This window comes from Sinocyclocheilus rhinocerous, unplaced genomic scaffold, assembly GCF_001515625.1.
Source record: "Sinocyclocheilus rhinocerous isolate Xijiao unplaced genomic scaffold, SAMN03320098_v1.1 scaffold134, whole genome shotgun sequence".
Lineage (NCBI taxonomy): Eukaryota > Metazoa > Chordata > Actinopteri > Cypriniformes > Cyprinidae > Sinocyclocheilus > Sinocyclocheilus rhinocerous.
Genome location: NW_015631070.1, coordinates 297762 through 323798, shown reverse-complemented (window position 1 = coordinate 323798; position 26037 = coordinate 297762). Strand labels below are relative to the sequence as shown.

General features: G+C 36.8%; 2 protein-coding genes across 7 annotated transcripts in view; both read right to left on the bottom strand.

Moving 5' to 3' along the window:
• The window catches only part of LOC107741496 (protein PRRC2B), a 41427-nt gene extending 26351 nt beyond the window's left edge, over positions 1-15076 (bottom strand). For all 6 annotated transcript variants that reach the window (XM_016554241.1, XM_016554243.1, XM_016554242.1 and 3 more), the window contains exons 1-6: positions 14904-15076; positions 11845-12023; positions 10741-10918; positions 825-927; positions 667-730; positions 447-590 (exon numbers count right to left, since the gene is read on the bottom strand). In XM_016554241.1, the coding sequence (XP_016409727.1) occupies positions 447-590; positions 667-730; positions 825-927; positions 10741-10918; positions 11845-11959 (604 nt within the window). In that variant the 5' untranslated portion in view covers positions 11960-12023; positions 14904-15076. The remainder of the gene's footprint in view (positions 1-446; positions 591-666; positions 731-824; positions 928-10740; positions 10919-11844; positions 12024-14903) is intronic.
• A 1622-nt stretch (positions 15077-16698) lies between these two features.
• LOC107741494 (SEC14-like protein 2) overlaps positions 16699-26037 on the bottom strand; it is a 25629-nt gene continuing 16290 nt past the window's right edge. Inside the window, exons 10-12 of the mRNA XM_016554239.1 lie at positions 18994-19133; positions 17739-17908; positions 16699-17646 (exon numbers count right to left, since the gene is read on the bottom strand). Coding sequence (XP_016409725.1) covers positions 17543-17646; positions 17739-17908; positions 18994-19133 — 414 coding nt within the window. The 3' untranslated portion in view covers positions 16699-17542. The remainder of the gene's footprint in view (positions 17647-17738; positions 17909-18993; positions 19134-26037) is intronic.

Here is a 26037-nt window from a genome sequence, read left to right as displayed (position 1 = left end):
AGCAAAGTTCCTTGATTATTACGCCGGAATGAGATTATAGTTCCTAGCCATATTGGCCTAGAAAATCGCAACTTTTCATTTTCCGTTGGTCTTAGTACACGAATTAACTACAGAAGAGTCAAGTTTTAAATAGGAAAAATATAGAAACTCTTTGGTCATTTTTGAGCGAGATGCTAACGGTCTAATCAGATTCAATGATCTATGCTAAGCTACAGCTAAAAGTGCTACCGCCAGACCCGGAGATCGGCTGAATGGATTAGAACACGGTAGAACTCAACTGTTTAACTCTAGGGGAGTTGGAAAATAAGCCTATTTTCAAAAATAGTGGAGTGTTCCTTTAAGGCAGGAATGTAGTTTTGAACACGATCTGTTCTTTTCTACCGTTACACAGTTACATATCTGAAATGAAACGATCTAAATGTTTTATCATGCAGAGCGGGACTCACTCTGTGGGCGGAGGCTTGGTCCGGGCCCATACGACGGATCGAACACGCTTCTTTCCTTGCCAGCCTTGTCCTGTTCGCCTGCTGCTTTCAGCGTCGGAAATTCCTCGTGAGAGAAGGGCTGCAGTCGGCTTGAGACCTTTAAACCTGGACAACAGAGCCAAACAAGTATAAAACATGACATAACAACAAACACTTCTGATCACAATAAACGGATGATTACCATCTTGATCTACTGCCTTTCCATTGAGCTGTGCCCATTGCTTTGGTCCACCTGTACTTGTGCTCTAGAGGGACAGAAACACATTCAGCAGACATCAGACACCATGACATTAACATCAGGTGAGCACCATGAAGAGATGATGAACGTGCCATCTGTACCTCCTGGCTGGTTATTGGCATGGGCTTCTGAAGATTGGAGACAGATTTCTGTAAAGCCAGTGGTGGCTGCGACTCCGGCAGCTGTGCTGATGATGCAACGGAACTACAGGAGGAAACAGACACTAATCAGACAAATTGTGATGGCCACTTGCATCCAGAAATAGAGCTGGGTATTTTGAGAACAATGTATTTAAATAACCAGCAAAAGATTTCACATGACTACATACATCACTCAGTTACAGCACGTGGATAAAAAGAAAAAAAAGAACTCTCTCAAAGAAAGCGTTCACCTCACTGCAAATCTAAGCTTTTGAGCATGATGCCCATGGTCATTTCATCCGTATAAACTGATCTTCAAAATGTAGCACTGATAACACAACACACACTGAAGATTCATGAAGTCTTGCGACTCAGTTTGTTTACTTGTCTTGCGCAGTTCTAACAGAGATGCATTAGAACTTTTTTCTTAAAAAAAAATAGGCCTATGTGCTCCCAAGTTGAACAATTCAAGAACGTATTAAAAAAAGATTTTAGGGTCGTGGTTAAAATTGATCAAATAATGTGTCAAATAATTCCTTAGAAGTGTATACAAGGACACATTTATAAGCAAAATTCTCACATTTATTAAAACACAAAAAGTAAACTAGGTTTTTAAATACTTCTGCAATAATTTTGTAATTATTTATAGGCCTATTTTGAACTCTGTGTGTATATATACACAGTGCCCTCCATAAGTATTGGGACAGTGATGCCAAAATTGCTTAGTTTGCTGTGGAGTCAAGACATTTGATGAATACGAGTCAAAACTACAGAACGTCTCATTTTATTATTAGCCATTTCAACACATACATGTTTTACCAAATAAAAAGCACAGCACTTGAAGTGTTTGATCCCCCTATTTGATGTGAGCATATGTATTGGGACAATTGAACAAAGCAAATGTAGACGTTTAAAAGCTAATATTTAGTTACAAATCCCTTGATTGCAAACACAGCAGTGAGTCTGCAACCCACAGACATCACCAGACTCTTGGTCTCATCCTTTGAAAAGCTTTTCCCAGCCTTTAATACAGCCAAGCCAAATGTGTTGTTTTGGGGAGTTTCTGCTATTAGTCTCCTCTTCAGCTGGATGTTCAATAAGATTTCAATCTGGAGATTGACTTGGGCCATCTAAGACCTTTCATTTCTTTGCCCTAATAAACTCCTTGACTGAACTGGCAGGGTGTTTTGGGTCATTGTCCTGTTGAAATATGAAGCACTTTCTGATGAGCCAAGTGGCATTTTCTTAAACACTGGTAGCCAAGATAATTTTGTACACTTCTGCATTGATTCTGCTGTCACCATCGTTCATCAAGTCTTCAATAAAGTTGAGCGGGCCATGAATGCCCATGCCATGACACCACCTCCACCATGCTTTACAGGTGAGGTTGTATGCTTAGGATCATTTGCATTTCCTTTTTTTTTTTTCTCTCCACACTTTTGCTTTCCCATCACACAGATAAAGGTTAATCTTTATCTCATCTGCCCATAAAACTCCGTTCCAAACTCTACTGGCTCACCTTTGTGCTTTTTTCAAACTCTAATCTTGCCTTTCTATTTTTGATGCTGATCAGAGGTTTGCATCTTGCTGTGTAGCCTCTGTAATTCTGTGTCAGTCTCCTGCGGACATTAGATTGTAAAACCATCACCCCAGCTTTCTGGAGGTTGTTGGTGATTTTGCATACAGTTATTTTAGGGTACTTTTTCACAGGTTCTTTTTTTCTCTCAACGTCAGCTCCCTCATCTTCATCCTGGTTTGTGCGTGTTGTCATCAAATGCTAGACTCAGAATGCAGAAGCAATGGATATAACTGATATGACACTTTTCCTGCTTTTAACATCTGAACAATTAATGCAACAGGACACAGCTGATCACTCAGAAAGACCTGTGAGCCAACTGTCCCAATACATATACTCACATCAGATAGGGGGATGAAACTCTAAAGTTTCTATGTGTTGAATCACCCAATAATAAAATTCTGTAGTTGTCTCATATTCATCTTTTAATCATATTTAGATTTCTTGACTCCACAGCAAACAGAGCAATTTTGTCCTTACTGTCCCAATACTTATGGAGGGCACTGTATACTCTCAATATGAACTAGTTGCTTATTAGCATGCGTAGTACTAGCATACTGGCACATATTAATGGCTTATTTCGCATGACCATATTTTAGATCTCTTAATCCTACCCCATACCTAAACTTATCAACTACATTACTAACTACTAATGTTGTCAAAAGACCTGGCATTTCGGTACCAAGTCGGTACTAAAAAAATGTAAACGTTACGGTACCAGGTTTTTTTAAGTACCGGTGGTACCGAGTACCTTGATGCGCTATCCGAAAGCTATCCTCTTTCCAGTGTTGCCAAGTCCGAGGTTTTCCCGCGGAATTGGGCTGCTTTAACACTGTTGCCGCGGTTTGTTTTTCATGTCCGCGGGTTGAAAAACGACCCCATTAACGTGATATTTAGCCCCTGGAATGCTAATTTTACCAGGGGAACCCCGTCAAAACATGCGTACCCTTACTGTCCCAATACTTATGGAGGGCACTGTATACTCTCAATATGAACTAGTTGCTTATTAGCATGCGTAGTACTAGCATACTGGCACATATTAATGGCTTATTTCGCATGACCATATTTTAGATCTCTTAATCCTACCCCATACCTAAACTTATCAACTACATTACTAACTACTAATGTTGTCAAAAGACCTGGCATTTCGGTACCAAGTCGGTACTAAAAAAATGTAAACGTTACGGTACCAGGTTTTTTTAAGTACCGGTGGTACCGAGTACCTTGATGCGCTATCCGAAAGCTATCCTCTTTCCAGTGTTGCCAAGTCCGAGGTTTTCCCGCGGAATTGGGCTGCTTTAACACTGTTGCCGCGGTTTGTTTTTCATGTCCGCGGGTTGAAAAACGACCCCATTAACGTGATATTTAGCCCCTGGAATGCTAATTTTACCAGGGGAACCCCGTCAAAACATGCGTACTTTATCCTCGGAACGCGATTTTTAACAGGGGACCCCCTCGAAACGCGATTGGGCGGGTTTTGTTGTGAAAACCTGGCAACCTCTTCTTAAAAGCAGTGGCGACCTCAAGAGGAGGAAACGCATCAAACTAACAAAACACCCCGATCAAGTTCAAGCAGGTAAGTTTTTTAATACGTTTTTTTAATAACTTACCTTTTTTTAAAAAAAAGGTAAGTAACATTTTTAAATTTCTGTTATGAATATTATTCTATATTTTAATTTGAATTTCGGATTGAAATAAACATCGCCGTTAGCGTATACGTAGTTAATCGTTAGCATAAGCTAATATAATGAGCATTAGAATGAATTTTGTTCATTTTGTTCAAAATTATTTCTTTGTTAACTATTTAAGAACTATGACTAAACTTTTGAGTGAAACTTGTTTATTTTTTTCATACTTTTATTACTTGTGGGAAAACTTGAAACACTTTTAAATAAGTATAAAGAATGGCATTGGTTTTGTACATTTAATTTTTGTTTAACGTTATTAATAAAAATGTTGTTCAATTAGCATGTTTTTGTGTTTTGCTTTGGAACCGAAATTGGTACAGAGAACCGTGGATTTTCACTGGTATTGGTACCGAATACTGAAATTTTGGTACCGTGACAACACTACTAACTACTAATAAGCAGTAATCAGGATTTTGAGGCTAAAGTTGCAGTTAATAGTGAGATTTGATCCCCAAACTGATGTATGATCATACACACACACATTATAATCATACTATATGGTAGTATAATTATATTATTATATACTACAATAAAACCGTGTGTGTAACCAAAGCACCCATAATAAACGGGAAAGAAAAAAAAAAAACACCATACGTAATATAACATGCAACTTTCACTTGTAAACAAGGCAATAATCTTAGATAATCTTATATCAAAATGTCTATACATTACAACTCCAGGTAACAGGGTTCTTACACCTTTTCCAAAGTAAAATTCAAACACTTTTCAAGCACTTTCAAGGTGCATTTTCTAAATTTTCCAGCACTTTAAACTGTGGTAAATTACATGTTTACATACGTACTTGAGTTCTCCACTTTAAGATGTTATTGTGCTATCAAAAATTACCGGTCTGGATTGCATATAACATTGCCTAAAATAGACAGCCAACATACAGTATATAAATAATGAAATGTACAAAATTAAAGAATTTACAGGGTGTCTGCAGTATTTTTAAGCCCTGCACAAATAAAATGAATACTGTATGAGCGGGATAGGGCAATGTCTATGGTAACATATTTATGACTGGTACAAAAAAATGACTAAAAAAAAAAAAAAAAAAAACACGATTTGCAGTTCAAAAACAGGTTTTTCACAAATAAATAAAGTTTAATATAGTAATAAACCTCACATTTCAGCCTTTAAACTATTTTTAAGAAAAGGGATGTCAAAAGTAGCTATAAGTTATTATCTTAATTTAAAACACACACACACACCTTTGTTAATCGTTCGCATTTTTGAAGGCACATTAACAAGTTCGCATTGTTCTGAACAAGAATAGCAAATTGCCAGCAGGTGGCGCATTTGGAACAGTACAACGACTGTTTCCCTGGTAACGACTGTACATAAAGCAGCACTGCGCTCATTAAAGGTACAATAGGAGATCTTGGAAAATGCTAACTTTAGCCTGATAGCACTGAAAGCGAACGTCCCACCCTTCCTGCAATCGCCGTCCAAAGCCACGCCCCCTGAACGCATTTACACTCACAGACCAGAGACAACATTACTACAATAGGCTACATCAGGTTCCCAATTCCAGCCCATGTTCGGAAGTGAAGTAAACTTCAACGGATTTCCCCTGCTCAGGGAGTAGGGAGCAATGAACTCTGTGTAGGGATCATATCGATCGGAACACAGTTCATGCACGTAGCTCACATCTAACGAGCTGGCGCGAGGACTGGATTAACCGCTGGGCTACATCATGTGTCATTCACCAGTGAGAAATCTTTAAAAGTACTACAATACCAGGAAGGAAAATCGGGTTGTTGATTCTCTGGCATTCTCGCTCTGTCTGCACAGCGTGCGTGAACGCGCTGATGACGTATCCTGTCTGCGCGAACCGGGTGCGCAGAGGTATGCTAATACATACGTTGACAGGCAGGTACGAAAGCATATTAAAACGCTCGGACCGAACGTTTTGATTAGACGAACATTTCTTGATCCTACACCTTCCACAGAATATATAAATACAGACAAATACATTTAGACCACTTAACTTAATGGTTGCTATCGGGATGTGAAGAGACTTTCAACCAGCATAACAAAAAATGTTTCTGAAGACAATCACCTATTGCACCTTTAATGCTACATTATACGCAGGCAAGATGAAACGAAAATGCCATCAAAACTTTTTTGAGGGCAGGCGGTTTCCTTCAGAGATATTTTCATATCAAAACACCCACGCCGCGTTTTGACACTGTTTTGTTTGTTTATTCAGTGAAATCCTTATATGAAATTTAATCATCACATTAAGCCATATCATGATTCTTGTCTTTCCATACTCAAATTTTAAGACATCTTGAAATTATAATTAAGTATTTTCTTGTACCTTTTAAGGCATTTAAGTCTTTTTATGTCCTTAAATTTGAAGTGACAATGGACCTTTACCGCACTTCCTATATCAGGTAAGTGAAGCAGTGTATCGCCACTTCCGGTCCCATCGCAATGCAGTCAAAACTAATGGGAGAATCCTCTCTTTCCTTTCTTTCGCCGGTGTTACTGCAGCGTACCTGGCTGCTTTTATTCTAAACAATGACACACTGCCTCAGTTTTCACGATTTCCTGACACAACACGGATGAGATGCGGTGGGATGAATTAAGGTCCTTCTAAAATATGTCCAGATTTTGAAATCATCCTGCAGATGCTCATTTTAACAGGCTTTTATTCAACTAGGTGATTACCGGAAGAATCGATACACTGCTTCGATGGGCACTTCCGGTAATCAATTCCGCTGTGATAAAGATCCGTGACGATTAATGTCGATTACGTTTTTGTGTGGGGGAAACGACACATCATATTCATTCTTCACATTGGTTATTTCATTTTGGGATTAAAACATACAGAAAACGAGCAATAAACGTTCGGACCCATCACAGAAATGGATGATTTCAGTCTAGCATGAGCTCACTGAATCTCGCTGTCCAAACCGCAAAATTAATTTCTTGTTTACATCGTTTCTGCACTGTTGTTTATGATGACAGTATTCGAGAGAGTGCAGAATGCATTCAGTGAGCACATGAACTGAGCACAACTGTAGCATTTTGCAGATTTTTCCTAACTGGTGACTAATCTGTGCTCAACACAAACGTGTGTGATTTGTTATAATGCTCAACGCTGGGGGAAAAAAACGTGCATAAAGAAATCTTATGCATTGTGAGCAGATCTAAACGTATGCCGCAATAAACACTTATTCATTTTCACATTGCAGGGGCATTTTTGTTTACCTTTTATATGGCTCGAAAGCGCACTCTTCTATGAAAAAAACAGATTTAACGGGAGGCTACTCAAGTATTTAGTTCTCGTTTTAGGCATAATTTGTATTTGTCATTTTCAAGCCATCGCTGACTGAAGCTGCAACCTCCCGGTAGGGATGTAACGGTATGAAAATTTCTTATCACGATTATAGTGACCAAAATTATCACGGTTATCAGTATTATCATGGTATTGTTAAAATGTGCTGGAGATGTTAAAAAAGTACCGACATATAAGTTTATAAGTTTTATATTTAAAAATTAACAAACTTAATGATAATTAAAAGATGAAACGGTATTACTAACCGTGGGGAATTTTATCATGATTTATCGTCAAACCGGTAACCGTTACATCCCGACCTCCCGGCATGTTTTTATCTCCCGCTCTTCCATCAGAGGCGTGCGTTAATAAAGATCACACTACAGCCACACGCACAGACTCGAGCAGAGCTGTTAGGCTTATTTTATGTAAAAAATTATGAACTATTCAGTAAGAAAGCGAATGATTATGAAACCAATGCAACTGCATTTTCAAGCACCTTTCAAGCACTTTATTTAAAATCCAAGCATTTTTCAAACCTTGAAAGCACTACATTAAAATTCAAGCATTTTCAAGGAATTCAAGCACCCGTACGAACCCTGAGGTATTCATTGATTGCAACATGTTCTGAACAAGCAACATCGCCACATTTTTACTTTAAAACATGCAGCGTTTACATTTAAATGAATCAGCTCTTTGAAATTTAATCACATTACACTATATCACAACTACGGTTGGGTACCGTTTACATTTTAACCGGTACGGTACTGGTATCTGAATTTCTGTGCCGGTACCCAATGGTAACTTTTTTTGGTACTTTACTCTGTGTAATTACAAAAACATATTTCAGTGAAGTCTAAAAGTCTCAATTTCAACATTTTGAACAATAGGGCCCTACAAACTTTTTCTTTCTTTTGTTTATTTTCGCCAGAAATTCTTTTTTTGAAGGCATTAAACATTTATTTTAAATCTAATGAAAATTAAACTTTTATTTTTTGGCAAACAAACTGAGGTTTACTGTTTAAAATTAATACATGGAAGAAAGATTGTGTGAATATTCCTTTAAAAAAAGTTTTAATAGGCTAATAATTGTTTTAAATTATTTTTTTCTACAATTAAGTGATTAATCTGGTTGTAATATTTATTTTTATCATTTAATTGTTTGATTTCAATTTGATAGAAAATGGAATATTTAAAGATGTACAATATACTGTACAAAAGTAATACAAGAGTAATATATTTCTGTTACATGTTAAACCGTACTTTTATTTTGACAGGTTGCCATGAAGTTTATGAGTGTATACAGTATGATGATGCTAGTTTTCTCAAATGAAACGGTAAAATTCTCGCAAACTGACTCTCACAGCAGCTCTGGAGATTAAGTTGTGTTCATGCCGTCATATAATGAGACGCAGAGGCCGAGAATCACCGTGAGAGTCACGCGTGCTTCAGTATTTGTGTAGTAAACAAAACCGCGTTTCCGCCATTCATACATACAGAGGCAAGTGGAACATGCAAGACTCATATTTAAACCGTCTTTTCGTGTTTTAATATTCACAGACACTAGTTCATATCGAGACAATATTTTTATACTATTTTTAAGAAATTTTTCCTGACAAAATATTTTTCTTTTAAATTACAAAAAGTAAAACAATGCAGTTGTATTTAGAAATATTTTAACTAATCTAGGGCTGTAACTAATGATTATTTTGGTAATCAAGTAATCTACTGATTATTTTGACAACCGACTAATCTGATATTTTTTGTGAAAACCAGGCTTTAGTATGACTATTTATATATAAAATAACGATGAGGCAATAATAATTGGCTCAAATAAAATATCAAAACCAAGAAATTACATGATTGTATTGAACAACACTGTTAAAATACATAATGTAATATGCGTATACATAATATGAACATAACCAACTTAAGTACAATTATGTATTAAAACAAATACCTGCAGAGGGCGCCAACGGCCTGGTGACGTTTCACTTTACAGCGTGATTAAACGATGTTTAAATCCATTTAATTTTAATATTTGGCCACATGCAGAAACTTTTATTTTGAAATCGCGATGTACAATACATGGCATATTTAAACATAGGTTGATGTATTCTCCTGTGTTGGCAAAAGTTTATAAATGATTTACATTACAAATCTAGTGAGATAATGCACACTGTTTTTCCCGATGAACGTTAAGCAATTCAAATTCACGGCATATGCAGTGGAAGAATTTAGCCCCTTTCACACATACAGTACTGGTAAATTACCGGTAAGTTACCATTAATAGATCATGTGTAAACAGGACTTTTTAAAAAATCCCGGTAAATTTGTTCTGGCAATCATATCGTTTTATGGAGATGACATGATTACTCTGAGCCGTTTACAAAGCTCCGCTGCTTTTTAATTAGTTATCCTATGTAAAAATGCTCTAGATGGACATCTTTGCCCATTGTGCCTCGCAGCTTTTTGCCGCGCTTCTCCATTCATCAGGGCTGCGACTCCGCAATTGGATACTATTATGCGCGTCTCGTGTTTATAAGAGCAAAACATTCTGATTGGCTAGTAATGTTAGTTTGGTTGAGTGAAAGCTGTGCTCCTCTCATACCATTGGTAGGCGAACTCATGGACTCGAAAGTGATATCAATCAACAAGAATTTTTATTTATTTTTTTTAAATGTAGGACTATTTTTTTCCGCAGCCAAGCGCTGCACGCCGGAGATCTGGCATGGTGCCGGAGAACTTTAAGCCCTGTATACCACTTGAGATTTTTAAGACTTTATGGCCATAATTTACATTACATTACAAACTGAATTTTGACCCATTAGGACTTTTCTTTATTCGCAAACCTCTATTTTTAGCCACAAATGTGAGTGAAACAGACTATTGAGCCCTGCATCAAGTTTTTGCATGTATGCAGCATGATGTGTAATTGAACATTTAAAAATTACTGCTGGTACAATTTTAGCGGGACTACAGCGTTTACAACACATTTTAATTGAGTTGCTTTAGTCTGGATGAGACAAACTCACAGCAACACAGAGTGACTGTAACGTCCTCATTAACTACAAACATTCACACGCGACCAACACTTTGATGAGCATCTCTTTTTCTTTCTGCACACATGCCTTTCTTAATATAAGCTGCTCTGCACGACACAATCAGTGCGACTTACAGACGCACCTGCTGTACAATGACACACACAGACACAAAAAACACTCTACGGCTCACGATCTGTCCTTCAATTCACTTCACACACAGTGATGTTTTAGTGAGCGTGATGGACAGCAGTGCTGATGCTGCAGCAGCGTTTTCTCTGACCTCTTTGGATCGGGTTGATCCTGCTTGTTTGCCCATCCTGTACCGTCTTTGGGCACGATAATCACGTTGGGATCGTTTCCTTTACTCTCAGACTTCAGACTCGGCAGGTGAGCGGGAGGGGGCATGCGCCGGGCAGCGGCCACTTTGCCAAGACTCTGTAAGCCATGTCGTGCAACAACTGCAGGTGACAGAGAGAGAGAGAGAGGTATGAAATCGGTTAAAACATCACATACGTCACAAAAACTGGCACATTATGGTTAACACACATATACGAGATCTGCTGCTGCTCTGGTGTTACTACACACGGTGTGACACATCTGAACATGCAAAAGCGATCTGAGACTTAAAGCACGGCTCTATGAAATCAGATTACATGCTTTTAGTTTAAATTTTTATGGATTTCATTTCAACGGTTTAATTAAATAAAAAAATAAAAAAAGAACTAAATCAAACAAACTTCAAACTTTAACAATATGATTATGTATTAATTTAACAAAAGCAGTGCCCTAAGAAATGTTTTACATTTTCAGAAATTGTGTGTTGTCACAGAAACATTTCGGTTTTATGATTTAATACAACGTTATCATCAAAACCAGGGGTAATCAAATGAATGCATAAAACTTTAATTTTTTTTACATTTTAAAAATCAAATTAAATTTACAATTCCTTCCATTTTTGGCAAGCAGTGCTGCACAAAATGTTTCCTGTTTAAATTAATCATGGATACAAAATTGTGATATTCCTAAATAGAAATAATTTTTAAATGAGATGTATCAATATTATTACTTTGAGAAGTACATTCTACTGTGCAATAGTAGTATATTTCTGAACTTTTATTTCAGTGGGTTGTAAGATCTTTGAGTATGTGTATCTGCCGACAGTTTTCTTAAATGAAGTGGTGAAATGCTGGTGAAGTGATTGTCAGATGAATTTCACGTGTTCATATAGTGAGAAACAGATAAGCGTCATGCATGCTTCAGTGTGAAGCAGAGCAAACATTGAGACACACACAACAAACTAACTTCAGATTTACATAGCAGTCTGTCTGCATCAATTCCACAAACACTTGAATATGGATGTGAATATGGAGTGCTTGAGTCTCACCTGTGGTTTTCTGAGTTTCTATTGACTTCCCTTTGTACTTGTCAAATAGGCTGAGTGATGAATACTTGCTTTTCCCATCCTTGGACTTGGTTATTTGCCCCAAACGATCGGACATTGCGATGTAATGTCATCGAGTATGGAAATTTTTCTTTGCACCTCTTCCTCAGTACCGTCTGTTTCTGTGGAGAAACACACACAATGACACAACTGTTAGCAGAAGAACCAAAGTCTCTCCAACACATCCTCTGAACTGTGATGAATAATCATTTCTATGCCACAGAAACGTCATCTTTCCATCCGGACACAAGAGGATGCGGCTCAGACACATTTCAAAGCTGGTCAACAACTAAACACAATCTTGGACAGAATAATGACTCCGATCAACCTCAATTAACAACAACAAAAAAAAAGCCACATGGGGATCATTCAGACAGTCTTGGAATGGAGATGAAGCTGAAATCAACATTCACATGACACAACAGAAGTGTCCCGCTGTCTCAGTGAGAACATGAGACAGCGGCACTCAACACTACGACTCGCTACCAGCGACAGTGACCTAAAATGACATGCATGAGCTCTGCAGAAGGGAAATATTCATGTTCAACAAGACATCTTGAAGTATGCCGTTTCTGTAATTGCAATAAAATGCTTACACTGTGAGTAAAAGAGCAGCATGAACATCTACGTAACATCTACCTTTGTGTTCCACAGAAGAAAGAAAACCAAAACACTAAAATTACATAAGGGCAAGTAAATCATTTACATTTTTGGCATTAACTAAAAGTGCACATCTTCAATTTAAAAAGTAAATATACAGTAAACGTAACATTTTAAGTAAATATTTATGAGAAAAGACAATAACAGACTCATGTATAATCACTCTCAAAGTGTTCCAGAGAAAATATTTGTTAGTTAGTCACCCCAAAAAGAAAAGAGATGACAGAAGACGACAAACAGAAGTTCATTGTCAATTATTTTGGATGACTAACAGACAATGACGATGCTATGAGGGGACACACACACACAAAATGATTTTAAAGGAATAGTTCACCCAAAAATTTATATATGCTTAAAGGGGTCCTATTATGCTTTTTCACTTTTTTAATTTTAGTCAGTGTGTAGTGTGTATGTTTGGGCATAAAACGAGGTTGTGGTTAGAACGCTTGGTTGAGTGAGTGCATCAGACGAGACGATGAAGAAGAAGTGCTGCTGCAGAGTTAAGTGCATCAGAGAAAACGAAGAAGAAGAGCTGCTGTGATGTAGCCTCAAACTTTCGGCATGTCTAGAACAATTCTTACAAGTATGCATCAGACGAGACGATGAGGACCTTCATCAAAGCCGGAACTAATCGAGCCGTTTGTGCCAGGATGGGGAGAAAGGTATTTTAATAATGTAAATTATGTGAAAAATAATGCGTTTTTCGAACCACCAAGCATGAGAGCATGTTCTAGTACACCCCCAAAACATAATCAAGACTTTGTAAAAGAGCATAATAGGACCCCTTTAAAAAAAATCCGTCAGAATGAGTCTGATGAGTTGATAAAAACATCACGATAATCCACACCACTCCAGTCCATCAATTAACGTCTTGAGAAGCCAAAAGCTGCATGTTTATAAGAAACAAATCCATCAAGGCGTTTTTAACTTCAAACCATTGCTTCTGGCTAAAATGATCCATATCCATAACATGATCCATAATAATGCTTCCTCCAATGAAAAAGTCCATCCCCTGTTGTCTCTCATGTCAAAATCCCCCCACATATTTGTTTAGAGCTGTTTTGGCCTGTTTGATCTGTGCAGATTTTTCTCCTGATTCAGACCACTTTTTGACTGGAGACTCATATTTTAGCCGGAAGCAACGGTTTGAAGTTAAAAACGCCTTCATGATGGATTTGTTTCTTACAAACACACAGCTTTTGGCTTCACAAGATGATTAACTGATGGACTGGACTGGACTGGAGTGGATTACTTGTGTATTACAGTGATGTTTTTTTCAGCTGTTTGGACTCTCACTCTGACGGCACCCGTTCACTGCAGAGGATCCATTACTGAGCAAGTGCTAAATGTCTCAATCTCTTCCTACGAAGAAACAAACTTCATCTTGGACGGCCTGAGGGTGAGGACATTTTTTGCAGATTTTCATTTTTGGGCCAACTACTCCTTTAATAAAAAGGTAACACTTTACTTTACAGTGTCTGTTTCATGTTACACATCTTTAATATACTGATAACAAAAACTGATGCATAATTACAAGCATCTAAAACTGAACCAAATCCTAACCCTACAGTACGTGCATGTTGTTAATATTACTCAGTTCTTGCTTGTATAATTGCAAAAATGGCTGATGCACTGCTCACACACTTATAAAAGACCACCACCATAATCATCATCATCGCCAAACTCAGATTCATCATGACAGAGATATAAAATCTGCTCTCATGAGAAATACACATCAGTGAGACTTTACGAGAAAACCCGTGAAATACTGACAGTGAGCACTTACAAGCGATCATTATGAAATCAATGTGATGTAATACGAAACATTTTGATGCCAGGCTAAACGAAACTAACACATCTGTCAACGATAACTGTGAATGTACAGTTAGCATGAGATGTAAACAGAGGCTCTTCAGCCTGATTATTAAACAAGCCGCTCATTTCACACACACGAAATCAACACGATCACACACTAGATGTTGTAAACACGAGCGTGAGAGCTGATAAATAACGACATTTAATATAACGTGAGCGATTTTCACTGAGACTTCATGAGGTATTTAGCAATGCTATTGACATTAGCCTCGAGCCGCTTCTGTTGTATAAACTCCACCAGATCCGACAAACGAGCTTCAAACCGGGACAGAAAGCGCGGCAGCGCGGGTGTTTAATTAACATCGGCTGGTAAAATGAGTAATCAATGTGTTAATGAGGGGTTTCTGGTGACTTGTTGATGTGTGAGCCGATTAAAAATGGCTGCTGCTCAGAACAAAGCGACACAAACACTGAGACATCCTGCGACAAACCGGCGAATAACCGCACAAAGCGCGCTAATAACTCACCGATTGAACGTACGACTGTCGCTTCAGCTCACATATATCGATATATTTCCACCGGATAGAGAAACTCGGAAGGATGGATGTAGATTTGTCTCTGTTTTTCTCTGTTCGCTTGTTGTCAGTTTCCCGACCTGAGAATGAAGCTGCTGCTGCCGTCGCGAGAAATCGAGTCTCCACCCGCGATCGGTTCTCCTTTAGGACCCAGGCGGTAGCTGTTTTAAATGCCTGATCAAAACTTGTGATAGCTTGTTGTATCCATAGAAATAAGGGCCTGGTTTCACAGACAGGGTTTAGACTAAACCAGGATTAGGCCATAGTTCAATTAGGACATTGAAGTAATTTTTCATAAACGTGCCTTAGAAAACACATTACTGGTCTGCATCTTGAGCCAAAACAAAGGCACTGATATATTTTAAGATCAGTCAGTTGGCACAGCTCAGACTTACATTTTAGTCTGGGACTAGGCTTAAGCCTTGTCTGTGAAACCGGGGGGGGGTAGTCTATGGTTGTATCTGTACAATACTATCTAAGATGATGTGACAGTAAAGACATTTATAACGTTACAAAAATGTCTAATAAATGCTGTTCGTTTGAACTTTCAATTGATCAGAGAATTCTTTAAAAAATGTATCTTCAGTTTCCACAAAATATTAAGCAGTACAACGTTCTTTTTAACATTGATATAGCCTAATAACAAGAAATATTTATTGAACACCAAATTAGCATAGATTAGATTTAGTGCTGTTAAACGATTAATCGTGATTAATCGCATCCAAAATACAAGTTTTTCTTTACTTCATATATGTGTGTGTGTACTATGTATATTTATTATGTATAAATACAAAATATTTACATGTATTTATATATATATATACACACAGTAGGCTACTCACACATATGTAAACAAAAACTTTTATTTTGGATGTGATTAATCACGATTAATCGTTTGACAGAACTAATTAGATTAGACTGAAAATTCAGCACAGGTGCCAGTTGCATAAACATTGACAAGTGTTAAGACCAAGAACCAATTTGACCAACTATAGTTTTAGCACTTTTAGCAGTAAAAGTAGTAAACAATCTTACTTTTCATATTCAGATTAGACCAATGTGGCTTTTTACATAACTTGTGAAGTTCACAATAGTAATGTTTTTATTGTATTTTTGAAAAGGGGCTTAAGAGCCTTTGTTATTTTCTTATTATTTTTAAATTAATATAATAGATTACGGTTTAAGCACCACAAAGACTTCCAAACTTAAACGGAGAAAAGAAGTAGTAGTCTGGTATGCTCACCGAGGCTGTATTTATTTATTTATTTTTATCAAAAATTAATGTACAAACTAATAACTATTCACACTAATATTGTGAAATATTATTACAATTTAAATTGAGTGTCTATGTGCGTGAATGTGCTTGTATTATAAGACAGATTTCCATTTTAATGGCACCTTCTTCTAATGGTCAAAGATGTAACGGACCTCATTATAAAGATTTTACATGCTTCACCAACAGATGGAGCCATCAGACAGGCATCAACCATCCATTAATACAACTACTGTACATCACACATTGATAATTTTTTTTTTTTAAGAGTAGATTTAGTCTGTGCATGGGAACTGAATGTTAGACACTCGTTTAAAAGTATGCATAAATATACGTCAGAAAGACATGAAAACTGAGATTGCTTTTGCTATTGAAATGTATACATTTAATTAGTTAATTAATCAAAATCAATACAATATCACTTATAAATTACATTAATATTACAGAATCAATAGAGACAAATCAGACAAAATGCAATGTGGTCACTTACAGAACAGATGCATGTTGCTGGAATCAAATACAGGTACTGTTACTGTAAACACAAGGACCTGAGGTATAAAATCTTACTATGAAAAGTTTACATCAATTAGTTAAATAAATAAAAAAGGATTAAAAAAACCGCAAACTACCCATGACATGTTGACATCATACTCCGTATCAAGTCAAATGCTCTTTGTAAACAAAATATTTCAAAAGGTTCACAGATTTGTGTGCGTCAACAACATAAAAGTAGGTAATAATTTAACCTCAAACCACATTCTGAGAGAAAACTGTGCAGACTAATCGGAGTTCATTATCTAAATGAATTCATGATCAAAAGGAACTAAACAGATAAAGAACATGAATCATAAAGAGGGCACAAAAGGGCAAGCTCAAATAATACATACCAAGACAGTTTCAGTCTAGTAATTTGCAACACAGTTGTTACACTTGATAAACCACAGCTCACTGATAAGCTCAACACTTCATTAATATATGATAAATCAACTTGATAACAGCTTCATCTTAGAGAAACAAATGTAAAGAATCACACTGGCATCGAAGTCAGGATCCAGATATATCGGTGGACGAAACAGTCTGTCATTACACATCTATCACTGAAGAGTACATTTCATCCCACCATTTTAATGCAGTGATTAGTCAGTTCAATTAATGTACATACTCTCCTTGTCGAGAGCAGCATTATTATAATATTTTCCTTTTATAGTACAGCAGATATACTGTATAAGATGTCATGAGTTTGTTATGCTTCAGAGCAAGAGTTTCCAAACCGTTTCATAATCTCAATTTATTGTCTGCTTGCTAGTTGCCAGCATTTCTAACGTTCTGATTGGTTGACTTGACTAGGTAAGAGAACCTCCACTGTGAAGCTGACCGTTTTGGACTGGATGATGCTGTATGTGTTGTCAAATCGCAGTACGTCTGAATAAAACAAAATTCAGTAAATCCACATGCACGTTTAATGTTCATCTCAATTGGTGATATAAAATAAAGCCTGTTAAGTCTGTACTTACACACTCCTGGTTCTGGGCAGGTGAGGGATCCGTCCTCGGGTACCAGGTGTGCGTTGTAACGCTGATTTGGCACAGTTTCCTTCATTTCACTGGCCTTCATCCACTCTCCCATCTTCGTCTTCTTATAGACACCGAAACCTATGTCAGCACCATCACAGGTGAACTGCCATCTGAAGAAGAGAGTAGAGCATCACACATAGACTGAGTTCCTGCGATGTGAAGCTCTCCAGCTAATACCAGATGTCTATTCTCATATACTGAATATGATGAATAAACCCCAATAATTAATAATTTATAACATTTTAATATTATTCAATAGGTCAAAAGGTTAATATTTAATTAAAGGGGTCATGAACCGCCTTTGTTTTTTATATTGTACTGCTCTCTGAGGTCCACTTATAATGTTATCAAGATTTTTACATTAAAAAAACATAATAATTTATAAGTAATAGGCTATTTTATGTCCTGTCCTGTAAGCCCCCTCATCAGAACGCTCTGTTTGAATAGGCGTGGCGGATTGTGGACTCCGCCCACTGCTACGATTGGCTAATAGTTGTGTATGTTTGACAGCGTACATTCCTCATAGATGGACGCAGCTGTGATTTAGGTCAAAAACGAATATCAACAACTCTCTCATAAACACTACATGTGCGAATCGGTGGGCGGGGCTAAATAAGCAGTGATGTAGAAGCAGGTGTTGATCTTCTGCGGAGGCGGTGCTTATCCACACTATTACATCATAGAGTAGAATGTTCCAAAAGCTGTCGCTTTGGCAGACTGCCTTCAATATAAGCTGTTTTTAGACTAATGACAAAGTTTTGAGTTCTGAAACTTACAAGATGTTTTTATAGTACAATGAACTTTTATATGTCAAAAGATCAAGGGAATTTTGGTTTCTCAGTTCATGTCCCCTTTAATAAAATGTTGCTGAAAGTGTTTTTAATGTTTCGTCAATGTAATCAAATTAAGACCACAAAATCATATCCAAACCCAGGCCTTTCCAACCCAATGTTAGTAAACCCAAATGCACGTCCCATGCAGAGTGTTGCTGGTTAGCTAGTTTGGCATATAAGGTTTTGGTAGCTAAAGTTTTATGCATGGTTTTCCAAAAAGAATCTGTTTACTGCACCTTTGATGTCATGATCACTGACTGCTTCATGGCAAACTCCCATGTCTATTACCAGTTTCAGAAAGTGTTTTTGTGTTGTATTAGTATTAGAAAAAAAACGTTTTTGTGTTTCCTCAGATTGCTCACCTTAGCGCACAGTTTGGTGCAAGTAGCTCATATTCCACCTGATGAGATGAGCCACGGCCAATAGTCACAAACTGATCATAGTCCACTTTAATGGAGTCTCGAACATAGTAGGTCTTGGGAATCTCTGATCCGAATGTAATCTGAAAACAAAAAAAACACACACAGAAACCGTCTTTTAACGTGCTTAGCTGAGAAGAGTTGGTAATAATCAGAATTGAAAATGTAAAAAAAAAACAAAGGAGGATGAAACTTACATTAGCATCGTGAGTGCAAAAGAAAAACGCCTGACATTTTAATGTTAGTAAAGCATTTTATGGAAAATAAGAAAACAGACAGGAAAGGAGCCCAAATTGAAGTGGCTTTTAATAAGGAACACAAACTGCCTTTACATGTAACGTTTAAGACTGATTATCCTACATATAGGCTGAGTATTCTACTCTCAAGCTTGAAGAGAAAAACGTTGGAAGATCACAGCCTGCAGATGTGTGCATGTTTATTTATTTTCAAAAGCTTAAAATCCAGCAACATACAGAAATAAAGTTTAAATTGTCACTAAATACAATAAGAAAGCAAACAACTTGACAACATTAACATCAGACACTTTATAAAGAGTTAAGCCCCGTTCACACCAAGAACGATAACTATAAAGATAAAGATATTACCGTCCACACCAGCGAACGATATCGTCTGTTTATTCTAAGCGCACATGCGTCTGCCGCTTTAAATTCTCGAGCTCGTTACAGCAGGATGGATTCTGATTGGCTGTCAGTGTTTTATCGTTCATCAGCTGGAAAAAAATCGTTTTGAAAGTGATCACAACGATATCGTTCCTCTGTATCATTATCGTTATAGTTGTGGTGTGAACTATGCTATTCTTTAATATTGAGAACGATTTTTAGAACTATATCTTTATCGTTATCTTTATAGTTATCGTGCTTGGTGTGAACGGGCCTTTAAGGTCACGTTGTCTGGAGTCACAGACTCAAATATAAAGATGATGTTTGAGAAATGGTGCGTCACTCAAAATGATGCACATTATTATTTTCATACACAGAAACAAATGTAGATACTCAAAATCACAGATAATTGTGCATATTAAATGACTCAACATCCCAATTCACATACTATACATTCTATGGTAGCCAAGATTAGTGCAAAAAAAAACTTTTATTTAACATTAAATTGATCAAAATCGACAGTAAAAAAGTATAATGTTATGATTTCCAAAACAGTAAAATTTTCTATTTTAATTAAATTCTAAAAAAAAAAAAAATCTTTCTATTCATCAAAGAATGCTAAAATGTATCACAACTGTTTTCAACTGTTATAATAAGAAGAAATGTTTCTTGAACATCAAATTTCTGAAGGATACTGAAGACTGGAGTAATGGCTGCTAAAACATCATAGGAATACATTTAGATGCTAACACTCGCATAGATTCTCTTTAAAGGGTCATGAAACCCCAGACTACTTTTTCTGAGATTTTAGCAGAGGTGTTTGCATTGCCCATCATAGAAAACAATGTTAGCATCTGATAATTTTAACTGTTGGAGAAAAGGTTATTTTTAAGCTTTTTTGCGCTATTTTCATCTACCGGGTTTTAATTTTTACATTGTGTTGACGTGGCAATGGACTATAGTACATCGATGACGCATCGGTGTCTATTGAATTATTCATGAGACTACGTGTTCTTATCCTATGAGAAGACGCTTCGCTTAATTATTCACAACAACATGTGTTGATTTGCTATGACAGACGTTTCAGACTGTGAGATGACATTGCACACATTAACTGAGAGAAACGTTCATAGATCGAAGAAGAGTGTTTATTTTTGCTTTGTAATAAGAGTTCGGCACAAACGCGATTCATTCACTTGGTGAGCAGTGTTGGGGAAAGTTACTTTTAAAAGTAATGCATTACAATATTGCGTTACTCCATAAAAAAGTAACTAATTACGTTACTTGGTTACTTTTTATGGAAAGTAATGCGTTACGTTACTTTTGCGTTACTTTTTAAATCTGGACAGGGCTTGCTTGTTTGTTTTTAAAATAAAAAAGTTATATTTTTGGCAAATATAAAAGCCTTTTCACACCAAAAGTGAAATGAATAAGCCTCAGGCACAAAATTTCAGTCCAATGCGATAACATTAACTAGTATTTTCGGGAAAAAGAAAAAATTTTCAGAGCAAAAAGGACCCGAATACCACATGAGGGTTAAAAAGGCGGTTCATGCTCGAAAACTCTCCAATGTGGCTGAATTACAACAATTCTGCATAGATGAGTGGACCAAAATTCCTCCACAGCGCTGTAACAGACTCATTGCAAGTTATCGCAAATGCTTGATTGCAGTTGTTGCTGCTAAGGGTGGCCCAACCAGTTATTAGGTTTAGGGGGCAAACACTTTTTCACACAGGGCCATGTAGTTTTGGATTTTGTTTTCCCTTAATAATAAAAACCTTCATTTAAAAACTGCATGTTGTGTTCACTTGTGTTATCTTTTACTAATATTTAAATTTGTTTGATGATCTGAAACATTAAAGTGTGACAAACATGCAAAAAAAATAAGAAATCAGGAAGGGGGCCAACACTTTTTCACACCACTGTATATGCTTTCGATGCAGAGTGCAAATGGCTGTGCATTTATTTGTGTTTTTAACTCGATGGGAGCGAAATGAAACTGTCAGAACGCTAAGCTGTGTGGGTGTTGTCTATCTCCCCTGTCTCCCCCCTCCTCCGCTCCACGCCCACTTTTTTAGCATTTTTTAAAACTGTGGTGAGAACTAACCAGTGCTGAAACGGGGGGTTTCATGACCCTTTAAATACTCAAAAGCACATATTTTTGTAATGTATAGTAGAAGGACGTGAATTGGGATTTAGACACAATCTTATTACTCACTCCATAAAACATCCTTGTGTAAAAGACATTCCAACAGAAGCCTGTTGTTCTGCGATTTGTGTAAGTCTCGACATGTCATTCAAACATGCAATGACTCCATCTGTGCTCATTAGTATAAACAGATCTTTCTTGTGGACTTGCATCCATTCCCCTTTAGCGATTTTCCCATGAAGGAAATGCTCTGGTTTTCTTTAAACTTAGTTACAGTTTTAATAGGTAAGGAAATTGCCGTCCATATGTCCCACCAGAGGGAAAACAAGCACTCTAACTGTCTCTAAAACAAAATAAACAACTTCTATCTTCAGCTCTCTAGCCTTAAACACAGAAAACTAACATTTATTTGACTTGTGCGATATCACAGTCCAACAAAGACTCCAAGGATTACAGTTTTACAAATATGTGTAACTAAGTAACTAAATATCCATCCACTTTGAATGTTCCCAAAGTCTTCTGAGGTCTTTTTAGCACTTCCACTCCTGAAGGGGGCAGCAGCTTTACCTGTGTATCTACATACAGACACAAAACGCCTCAGTTCAGAACTATGAATGTGATTTATGTTTTAAATCCTACACGTGCACTGGCACAGAATTATTTTTGGAAATAGAAATGTAAACCTCTGGTGGCCTTTGGTCATTTCAGATCGAAGAATTTGAATGTTATACATTTTTTTAAAAATTGTAAGTTATCGGAATGCTACAGAACTTGGTGATTTTTGTGGCACTTTTCATGAACACACAAAAATATATCACAGATTTAAAAGAAAAGTTTTAAAAATAAAAATGTACTGAACATTTACTCAACCTCAAGCAATATTATAGATAGAGGTATAATAATATAATATATAAGCTAGCAATGGTTAGAAGTTAAAAACATCTTAATAATGGAAATTTTCTCACAAACATGCAGCTTTTCATTTCACAACACATTAATTGATGGACTGCTGTCATGTGGATTACTTGCAGATTATTGTGATGTTTTTATCAGCTGTTTGGACTCTCATTCTGACGGCACCCATTCACTACAGAGGATCCATTGGTGAGCAAGTGATATAATGCTACATTTCTCCAAATCTGTTCTGATGAAGACACAAACTTATCTACAGCAAATGTTCATTTTTAAAGTGAACTAAACCTTTAAAATTTTAAAATAAATGCTGCATTATTTAGCTACAAAATACACATTTATTACAGAATAAATATTATTGAAACAGGTACAATTAGTATGTTTTGACTGACAAGCGGCACAAGTGTGACCCCTAAGTGAGGAATACCAGAGGGTTAAATATGTACTTTATGTCAGTTTGACAGGGTGCTTTTCAAGTGCCAGTGCCGCTGTCATAACAGCCCTTTGCTCTTCACATTCAGGATTTATCACAAACAGAATCATATCCACAATGCTTAGACAGATTGGAGGGGAAGATTAGTCATGTCATGTGCTCCAAAGCTGCAACCTTGCCAGCTGATCAACCGAGTAATCAGCCTATGCAATGGAGCAATCCAACAGGCTCTTGTCCAGATTACACCACATGGCATCAAGCGTATCACAATGAAGTTTAAAATGTTGTGCAAGCATAAACTGATATAGATAAACAACAGCTATTTCACTCCTCTGTTGCTTTGGGACGCTAAAAATACATCTATAAGCAGGCTGTCAGAGGCAACAGGTTGACTGTTCTTATACTATATTTCCTGGTATTGCTAAATTATGTTGGTATAATGGCAGTAGGATCAGTTGGAAGCTCCTATAGGTTTGAACTAAATAGGCAAATATGCAAAATTTAAGACTTTAAACTAAGCATCACAGAGCGTTTAGCAGGGAGAGACCAGGTGGACTGAAAAACGTCACGTCATTGTTTCATAAACTGAAAAGGAAAGCATTTCAAGACAAACGCTGATGTCAATATACTATTAAATAATACAAAAACAATAATAAAATCGGAATTAAATTCATATTAAAATATACTTCAAAACAATAAGCGCTGACCACAGAAGGTTCAAATTGTGAAGCATCTTTCTATGACACAAGATGAACACGAAACGAACAGCATACAAATAGTCCAAAATAAACTTTTGGCTATGAAACTGTATTTTGCATTACTTCCTAAAAATTACATTTGGTAATTGGAATTATTAAGCTATTTCCCTAATATATTTGTAGCAGATCGTGATGTCTCTTATAGCATCATATACAAGCAAGTGAAACTTTGTGATGCCAGTTGTCATGAAACTGTGATCTTGTTCCTCATATTTATATTTCGGTGGTTTAACAGCAAGACTGTATCCCCAAATGAAGATCCAGAGTTGCGATTACAAGGAAAAAACTGCTAAACTGCTGATGGTAAATTTTCCACTGAGGTTTTTTACTACTCCAACTGTATCTTCATGATTTGATTTGCTAACATCTCTGACTATCCTTTTATACTTCACTGTGAATTAGACCATGATTTATTTGCAATTTTAAAAAAAAACTGTCCAGCAAATTTTTAGTCACATTTTGATGGCTGGTGGTTAAATTTGGACCCTGTATAAACACTGTACAATTAACCTTTTTGTCTGTTTGTTTTATATAAATAATTAAATATTTACTTAACTATGGAAGATCATTTCTGCCATGGGATAAAAAAAAGGTAACTGGGGCTTTTTATCTAACAATTTAGACCTTTTTGCTTGCAATTCTGAGTTTATATCTTAACATTCAGACTTTTTTATTGAACTTCTGAGAATTGCGAGATATAAACTGAGGGGGAAAAAGTCAGAATAGCATGTTAACTCACATTTGCAAGAAAAACATTGTGAGATGAAAAGATGCAACTACCCGTTTAATTTTTTTTTCATGGCAGAAACAAAAAAACTAAATTGCAAGATTGCGACTTAGAATACTGAGAAAAATGGTCAGACTTGCAAGAAAGAAAAGGCTGAACTGTGAGATAAAAAGTCGCAAATATAAACATAACGGTTTAAAAATTATCTTAAAGGGGTCATGAACTGCTTTTATTTTGTACTGTTCTCTGAAGGCCACTTATAATGTTATCACGGATCCAATATAGTCGGCATAGCACCGTCTTTCAGTTTCAATCTTTTTGAAAATCCCACGTCAAATTCTGCCTTGTTTGTAAACGAATCCGCGTTTGGTTTATCGTTTGGTTTCTGCGCAGATCTGCATTTGCCTTTCTCGTTATTCACACTACATGCGTGAATCAGTGGGCGGGGCTAAACAGGCAGTGATGTCGAAGCAGGCGTTGATCTTCTTCTGCGGAGGCGGTGCTTATCCACACTATTACATCAGAGTCGTACATTCCACAAGCTGTTGTTTTGGCAGACTGCCTTCAATATAAGCTGTTTTTAGGTTTGAGTTCTGAAACTTACAGGATGTTTTTATAGTACAATGACCTCTTATATGTCAAAAGATCAAGGGAACTTTGGTTTCTCAATTCATAACACCTTTAACTTCAAATGCATTCTCTGAAACCTCTCAATATTTTACACAGGTGATCTGAGTGCAGTTCAGCACAGATGTAAACAGTTCAATAAACAATCAAACTCAGAAATTCTTTAAATTTCTAAAATCAAGAATCCTACAGTACTTCAATGCTGAGTTCAGAGTAAAGTATCAGACAGAGGATGCTCTATGTCAATCGAGAAAATCGGTTTTGCACATGGGTTAGACCTCAAGGTTAAACAGAAACTGCTGACTAATTCTCATGTGGATTTCGCAGCTTCCTTAATATTAGGGATGCATGATATTATCGGACCAATATCGAAATTGGCCGATAATTGCTTTACATGTAAATATCGGCATTGGCCCGATATGAAAAATTATGCCGATATCTCTTGCCGATAAGAGGAATACATTAACTCACATGTGCTCAGGGTGTGCTAGCGATTAGATGATGTCAACAGTGCGATTAGATCACGTCAATGGTGATTGGATTCAGTGTTTTGGATTGCTGCATTTAAACTGAGAATACACGTACACATTTGGTGTATAGAATAAACACTAGCACATGCAGCGGCAGCCTCCCCCGGGTCCTAATGCCCGCTCAGTAAGGAGTTTTAATTCCGTAGGGGGCGCTGTTGGCCTACTCCTAATAAAATGAAAGCAAAATACACAAATAATATTTAGACTGTGTTTCTGATTAAATAAAGCAGT